We start from the raw sequence: 8,569 nt of genomic DNA, 5'->3' as shown, positions 1-8,569 counted from the left end.
AAAAATTTCAATTGCTTTTAACTAATTTAAACAAAAATTCAAATGTGCTTATGTCTACTATACATGAAAAAATGGAGTATATAAAGGCAAATACAATCAAATTTCCTTTAGGACACTATCATTACTATGTTAACCAGCAGTTATCTACCTTTATAAAAAATACATACAATTTGTAGGCAATAATGTAATACATCAGCACATCATTATCATGCTATAAACTAAAAATCATTTTTTAAAATTTATTTTATGTATTGGTGTTTTGCCTGCATGTATGTCTATGCACCATGTGTGAACGATGATCTTGGAGACCAGAAGTGGGTGTCAGGTCCCCTAGAACTGGAGTCACAAACAGTTGTGACTTGTGGATGCTAGGAATTGAATCTGGGTCCTCTGGAAGAGCAGTCAGTGCTCTTAACCACTGAGTTATCTCTCTGGCCTCCTAAAAACTAAAAAGCTTTAAGTGATTTCAGACTAAATTGGCTGAAGACATTGGGTTTTCCCATCTGAAAGCTGGAAGGGTAAGAACATATTCTTTGTTTATTTGTTTTGCTTTTTGAGATAGGGTTTCTTTACCTAGCTGTGAAGCCTGACCTGGAACTTGCTCTGTAGACCAGGCTGGCCTTGAACTCACGAAATCCACTTTTTTCTGTCTCCCAAAGGCTGGGATTAAAGATGTGCACCACCATCGCCTGGCCAAGAATATATTCTTTTAAACAAGTAACTTATGAAATTTTAGATTGGTGTCTGGAAAAATGGCTTAGTTGTTAAGAGTGTGCATAACTCTTGCAGAGAATCAGAGTTTGGTTCCTAGGACCCATGTCTGGTGGCTTACAACTGCCTGCAGCTCCAGATCCAGGGGCTTCTGGCTTCTGCAGGCATCTGCACATAGCCCCTAACCACAGAAATAAGCATAATTTAAAAAAATAATAAAGCAGGGCATGGTGGTGCATGTCTTAATCCCAAAACTTCAAAGGCAGAGACTGGTAGCACTCTTTGAGTTTGAGGTCAGCCAGGACTACATAGTCAACTCTGCCTAATAAATAAGTAAATAAACCAATAAAAATAAATCTTAAACTATGTTTTAGAGTGATAAATACCTTTAGCTCAAAATTCCATGTTAAATATCACTATTCAGAAATTACTAATTTTTCTGGGGGGGGCTGTTGACTACTAAAGTCATTACAGTCAATTTTCTTAAACAAAATCATGCAGGAAATAATTACAATTTTGAACAGCAGCCAAAGTATTAATGCAAAGAAAATATTGTATTAAGTAGAGAAAGATTCAACTAGTTAACAATTACATAAGCTTTAGTTCCTAAAAACAATCTTTTGTCTCTTTCTCACATGCTAGCCTGACAGGGCTTTTCAGCATTTCCTCAGCAGATCTAGAAATCAGTACATAAAATCAAGGCTGATGGTTTTTTTTTCAGAAGGATCTCACTATGTAGCCCAGGCTGGTCTTAAACTTTTGGCAATCTTCCTGCCTCAACTTCCCCCATGAGGAGAAAAGACTATGATCTATAGCATCTAGCTTTTGAGTTGTTTCACAAAGAATTTCTATTCATTTCCCTGGGTCATCAAAACAGAACTCAGAGAAATAAGGAAGCATCTTACTAATAATCCTAAGTGACCAACGACAAAACACAGGAATTTCTCTGGGGTTCAGTTTTTCCATTCATGAAAAGGTTATCACATGGTGTTCCAACTTTGTAGGGCTGAGATTAAAAATTGCTAATAGTACCTTGAGATATATTTTTAAGAATCTTAAAAGGACATGATGGCTCATACTTGTAGTCTGTAATTCCAGCACTGAGGTAGACACAGGCAGATTACCAGAAATTCAAGATCAGTCAGAACTATGTGTAAGACTTGATCTCAAAAAAAAAAAAAAAAAAAAACAAAAACAAAAAAAACAGAAAAACAAAACAAAACCTTATTTTAGCAACAGAATCTCAATGTATTGTCCGGGACAGCCTCAAACATTCCTAGCTCAAAATATCTTCCTGCTTAGTCTCCTGTGTGAATGGTATTATATTGTCAAACTCAGGTACTTTGGAAAAATCTGAAAGCATTATATCACATAACAGTTAAGAGTGCCTTGGGTTCAAATTTAAGTTTCATTTATTATCCTTAGTTTTCTTAATCATTTCCTGCAGAGGCTGTGTTGAACACTGAATGAACTAATACACTCGAGTACTTTAGTTCAATAACAGTGATAACTAGCACAAAATCAAACAGGAAAGAAATAATTTATATGAATTAGTAGAGTATCAGGAAAAGGTAAGAGGCTAGGGATTTTCTTTGGTGTAGAGTGCTTGCCTCCCATCAAAAAAAAAAAAAAAGGAAAAATAACACACAGTTTGTTAAACTGTTTAAGAAAAAAGGGATCAAAAAACATTGGACTATTTAGAACTTTGGAGTGGGGCTTTCAGTGGATTCAGAAGAATGAGGAATCTCAGACTAAAGACAGAGAGAATCTGATGTAGTTATAGTATGCACTGACAAGTCTACATGTCAAAATAGACAGCAAATGCTGATTAGTGGGACAGCTGAGCTGGAAAGACTGTAACTTACATGTATAATTAGCCAAGTGGTAGTGGTAACTTTCCAGCGGTAGAAAAAAAGAAAAAGAAAATGTTTTTAAGAAGTAACTTTGGTATCTGTTCCAGATTCACTCTTTATAGTCAGAGTCTAGTCTATTAATGAGTTAGAAATCTTTTATTGCATTTATTTCTTTGTATGTCTGTTCATGAACTATGTGCACAGAAGTCAGAAGACAACTTGGGGGAGTCTATTTTCTCCTTCTGTCATATGGGTGATGGGGATGGAATTCAGGTCATCAGGATTGGCAGCAGGGGCTTTTACCCATCTTGCTGGTCCTAGTTTTTTTTTTTAGATCAAATCCAGAACCTAATACATGTTAGGTAAAACTTTTGTTTTCTTCTTATTTTACATGTTGGGCATTGAGCCTAGGTTTCATGTCTTTAAGACAGGTGTTCTGTTCTACCACTGAGCTACAGCTCCAGTATTTTTTTTTTCCTGAGACATGGTTTCTTTGTGTAGCCCTGGCTGTTTTGGAACTTACTCTGTAGACCAGGCTGGCCTCGAACTCAGAGAAATCAGCCTGCCTGCTGGGATTAAAGGTGTACACCACCACTGCCTGGTTGCTCCAATATTTTCTTGTTTTGAATGATTGACTGATTGATTGATTTTGAGACAGGGTTTCTCTGTAAGCTCTGGCTGTCCTGGAACTCACTCTGTAGACTAGGTTGTCTGGAACTCACAGAGATCTGCCTGTCTCTACCTTCCCACTGCTGGGATTAAACATGTGTGTCACCATTGCCCAGTTGCTCCAGGATTTTCAATACATCAGTTTTCTTTTCTTTTTCTTTTTTTGTTTATAATAATGTAAGTTGGTCAGTGAGTTATCTTAGCAGGTCAAGGGCCTTCCTGTTTGACAACCTAAGCTGATTCCCAGTGGCCCACATGATGGAAGAGAACCAACTCCTGCAAGCTGTGCTGATATCCACATGCTTTGTGGCATGCACATGTGCACATCCACACCCGCCACACACAAGTAAATATAAATCTTTGCTCCGCTTTGGTCTTCTGTGGCATAGGGAAATAACTGGTAAGTGGATTTACCATAATAAATCTTCTTATATATTAAATTGTGTAGATGTATTTTATCCTTTGAATCATTTCTAGATAGTACTTTTTTAAAAATTACATTTATTAGGGAGAGATGGCTTGGTGGTTAACAGTATTTGCTGTTCTTCCAGAAAACCTGTGTTCAGTTCTCAACATCTACAGTATCAGACAGACTCCATGGGCACTGTCCCCCAGTTATAAAAAAATTTTTAAAAAATCTTAAGATTAAATCTATTTATAGTGAGAAGGGGGAGGGAGAGGGAGGGACAGAGGGAGGGAGAGGGAGAGAGAGAGAGAGAGAGAGAGAATATATGTGATGTGTATGGAGGTTAGAGGACAGCTTACAGCACCCAGTTTTGTCCTTTTACCATGTGGTCAGGTTGTCAGGCTTGGCCTTACCTGAGGAGCCATTGCACTAGCATTATGTAGTACTATTTACATTCTATTTCTTTTTAGACTATCTCTTTTGCTTTAGCCAGTTAAACACCCCTATGTAATCCAATATTATTTCTATCCTAATTACAACTGAAAACTATGGTGAAATTTTGTTTGTGTTTTAACAAATATAGCTTGTCTGAAGATCAGAGTACGGAGCTAGTCACACTAGTTAGCCATAGAGGCCAGGCAATGGTGGCACATATCTTTAATCCCAGTGCTCGGAGACAGACATATACAGATCTCTGTGAGTTCAGGCCACCCTGGGCTATATAAGATTGAATCAGTCTAAAAGTCAAACAGAGCCAAGCAGTGGTGGCTCACACCTTTAATCCTAGCACTAAGAAGGTAGAAACAGGAAGTGATATGGCTAGGCGGAGAGAGGAATATAAAGCAGGAGGAGACAAGAGCTCAGGATTCAGTCTGAGACAGGATACCCATTTCGATCTGAGAATTTTGCAGTTAAGAACTAGTGGCTGGATCTTTCAGCTTCCATCCCCTAATATCTAACTTCAGGTTTTATTATTAGGACCAATTAGATTCGTGCTACAAAAACTACATTTAGGCCATGATGGTGTTGTATTTTTGTTAATTCCAGTATTTGGGAGGCTGAGGCAAAACTCAAAAACATTTAAATCCTGACAGAGTAGTGTATAACAGTAGCCCCAGTTACTTGGAGAAACTAAGGCAGGCAGATTTTTAACCCAGAGTTTAAGAACAGCCTGGGCAACATAGTTTCCTATTTCAAAATAGGGAAGGATAGAGCTAGACATATGGCTCAGTACTTAAAATCATTTGCTGTTCTTCTAGAGAACCTGAGTTCTATTCCCAGCATCCACAACCTCTTGAACTCCTGGAGGTGTCTTAGGGTTACTTCTGCTGTGATGAAACACTATTGCCAAGGCAGCATATACAATAAAGCATTTAATTAAGAGCTTGCTTACAATTTCAGAGGGGTAGTCCATGATCATAGTTGGGATTATAATAGGGTGTAGTAGTGGCTGAGAATTCACATCTGATCCAACCCTTACATAGGAGGCAGAGAGCCAGATGGCTAGGTATGGACTTTTGAAACCTCAAAGCCTACCCTCAGTAACACCTCTCCTCCAAGGCAACACCTCCTAATCCTTCCACAACCGGGAACTAAGTAGTCGATTATATGCGCCTACTGGGGGCCATTCTCATTCAAACCACTGCAGGCACCAAGGCCCTCTTCTGGCTTCTATAAGCACTTGTACTCATGTGTACAAAACTACACAGATACAGATAATTAAAAATAAATCTTTTTCTTAAGAAAGAGGAAGAAAAGGGAAGATGGAAACTGCATTTAAAATCTGCTTAGTTAGAAGAAAAAAAATCTACAGCTGGGGAGATGGTTCAGTCAGTAAAGTATTTACACGTCATGCAAACATTAGGACTAAATTCAATTCTCAGAACCCATGTAAAAAAGCTGGGTGTGGCGGCACGAGTTTTTAATTCCAGCCCCAGGAATGAAGAGACAAACAGGGATCCCTGGATAGTCAGCCTAGCAGAGCCTTTGAATCTGAGGCCAGTTAGAGACCCTTTCAAGAAAAATCAAGGTAAAAGGTGCAACGTCTGAGGTTTACTTCTAACCTCTACATATATATATGTGTGCATCACTCTCTGCACAAGTACCTTCACACATGAATACACATCTGTTTAACTGTACTTGCATTATGTGGATACTAAGTCTTGTAAATGCCTGTAAGTACTTGTATTCTTTCAGGACATTTGTATGATTAGTCTATAAGGATGTTAATATCTGCCCTAATCACTGCAACTATTTGCATAACTAGTTACCTTTGCATGCTATTATACAAGATTTGAGAGATGGGGAGAAAAAGCTTTCTTATTACTTTTCCACTTAGCTCTTAACATTTTCTCTACCACTCAACCAAAACTAAAAAATAATGCAGTATATTGGCATACATCTGAAATACAAGTCCAGAGAGGCAAAGGCAGGAGGACCATGTTTGAGGTCAGCCTGGGTTATGGAGACCATGCCTCAAAACATCACTACCACCACTAATAACAACAACAAAAAAACCCCAAAACTAAAAAATTTAGTGTGTAACAATATCTTACTGCCAGTACTATACCAATATACACAAAAAAATATATCCAGTGGCTTAGATAACAAGAAATTGTAATAGAGTTTAAATAAGCTATTCTTTTTTTTTTTTTTTTTTTAAGATAGGGTCTTACTATCTAGTCCTGGTTGGTTTGGAATTTGCTATGTAGACCAGGTTGGCTTCTAAATGACAGAGATCCAACCACCTGCCTCTGCTCCCCAGTGCTGTCATGTCGCATTTTTTTTTTTTTTAAAGTTTTTCGAGACGGGGTTTCTCTGTGAAGTTTTGAAGCCTGTCCTGGGACTCGCTCTATAGACTAGGCTGCCCTCGAACTCATAGAGGTTGACCTTCCTCTGCCTCCTAAGAATTAGGCAATCTTTTTTTTTTTTTTTCCCCAAGTCAAGGTTTCTTTGTGTAGCTTTAGAGCCTGTCCTGGAACTCACTTTGTAGCCCAGGCTGGCCTTGAACTCACAGAGATCTGTCTGAAGTTAGGCAATCTTAACCTACTTGTTTTCCTTTTTATGGACTAAAGTATCTAATTTATTGTGTTCTATGTTGTTACAGCTTTGAAAAAAAAATCAATTCTCCGTAATTAAAGGTCTGTAAAAGACAAACAAAAATGTCAACCAATCACTTCAATAGCTAAGGAGAGTTGGGAAGATTACAGAAAACATCATTTTCATGAGTCTTTGTTTTTAAGGATGGGGTTTTACTCTACAGCACTGACTGGCCTGGAACTTATTAAGCAGCTTAGGCTGACTTCAAATTTGCAGCAATTCTGCTTCCTCTATTTCCCAAGTGCTGGGATTAGAGTTGTACACCACCACATCTAGCCTTTAGAACTCTGTAGTATGATAGAAGATTCAGGATGCAAATACATAAAAAGATACATTCATACAAAAGAATAAATACATAGAAATGCACAAGCAATTTACTTATATGTACAAAATAAATATTATATAGACTAACAACTATATACCCATATATATTCCCTACATAGCCTAAATCAAATTATTTTTAATCTAAGTTCTAAATGACCCAAAGGTATAAGGCTAAGAAATTAATTTTACTTTCAGGCTTATAGGTATATCTACAATCAAGAAAAAATTCCACATTTCAAAAAAAAAAGACTTATTTTTGTGTAGGAGTGCTTTGCCTACACCTACACACACACACACACACACACACACACACACACACACACACACAGAGAACATAAATGTGCCTGGTGTCTGCAGAGGTCAGAAAAAGAAGGCACTGGAACTGGAGTTAGAGATGGTTGTGTACTGAGAACCAAACTAGGATTTTCAGCAAGAGCGGTAAGTACCTTTAATTGCTGAGCCATTATTCCACCCCCCAATTTTTTTTTTCTACATCTCAAATCCTAACTCTAGCATGATCACAAGTAAGATTAAGAAAAAAACTAATATATATCAAATCCAGTATTTAACAGGGCCACTGTTGTTTGTCCTACACCTTTCTTATTCATTATGTTCTGTTTATTCAGTGACAAGTTCTTCCACCAACACAGCAACCCTAAGTCCAAAACTACATACCTGGGAGCTAAGTTGCTTAGGCTCATCCACTCTCCCAGGAGACTCACTTCTTGCTCTGTATCTTTCTGTCATGGAAACAACACTGCCGGAGGGACTAAATCTGTTGGAAAAGGAGCATAAAAGGGACCAATAGACAAGTAGTGCCAAAGAACTTGAATGCTGTTTCTCCTCTATCTTATAGCTGAGGAATGGAACTAAATCAAACAGAAATATTTTCAAAGACCATACGAGAAGGTGAAGATAAGACTAAATACAAGCTTTCTATCCTAGTAAGCACTATAAAGGGAATAAAAACATTTATGAAACCCAGTCCGTAGTTTTGTTTTGCTTCTATGAGCTATGATTCTGCTATGAAGCCTTTAGTGGTCTGGTACTCACTATAGAGGCTCCGAAGTTGTCCTGAATTTATAGCAATCCTTCTGGCTCAACACCCCAAGTGCTAGGATTCCAGGCATGTTCCATTATGCCTGACACAATTTCTTAGTTCATATAGACTAAAGCTTTTTTTCCTATTTAAGAAGGTACTACTTCTGATATAGTTCTAATATAGGACAACAATTTCTAACACCAGGGATGAATATATATTCTGTGTTCAAGAATATTTAGACTATAAAGGTCACATAATGGGAAATACTCAAGTCAAAATCTATGTGGCTAAAATCTCCTACTAAATGTCTACATTAGTTATAAACCAAAGAAATGAGTTAGTTGGTTTTAATTGCTCCCAAGATCAATTTCAAACTTATTTATTTGTTTATTTATGAAGCATATATGTGCCAGCACATGTGTAGAGGTCAGACTATAACTTATTAGAGTCTGTTCTTTTCCTCTA

The 8,569-nt window shown here is 37.6% G+C and overlaps 1 protein-coding gene across 3 annotated transcripts in view; it reads right to left on the bottom strand.

The window, feature by feature from the left end:
* Zbtb37 (zinc finger and BTB domain containing 37) overlaps positions 1-8,569 on the bottom strand; it is a 30,104-nt gene that overhangs the window by 17,441 nt on the left and 4,094 nt on the right. For all 3 annotated transcript variants that reach the window (XM_048421370.3, XM_048421369.3, XM_085688025.2), the window contains one exon: positions 7,738-7,837. In XM_048421370.3, coding sequence (XP_048277327.2) covers positions 7,738-7,837 — 100 coding nt within the window. The remainder of the gene's footprint in view (positions 1-7,737; positions 7,838-8,569) is intronic.

Source organism: Myodes glareolus, chromosome 5, assembly GCF_982192425.1.
Source record: "Myodes glareolus chromosome 5, mMyoGla1.1, whole genome shotgun sequence".
Lineage (NCBI taxonomy): Eukaryota > Metazoa > Chordata > Mammalia > Rodentia > Cricetidae > Myodes > Myodes glareolus.
Note: the sequence above shows the minus strand (reverse complement) of the source record. Positions and strands in the feature narration are given on the sequence as shown.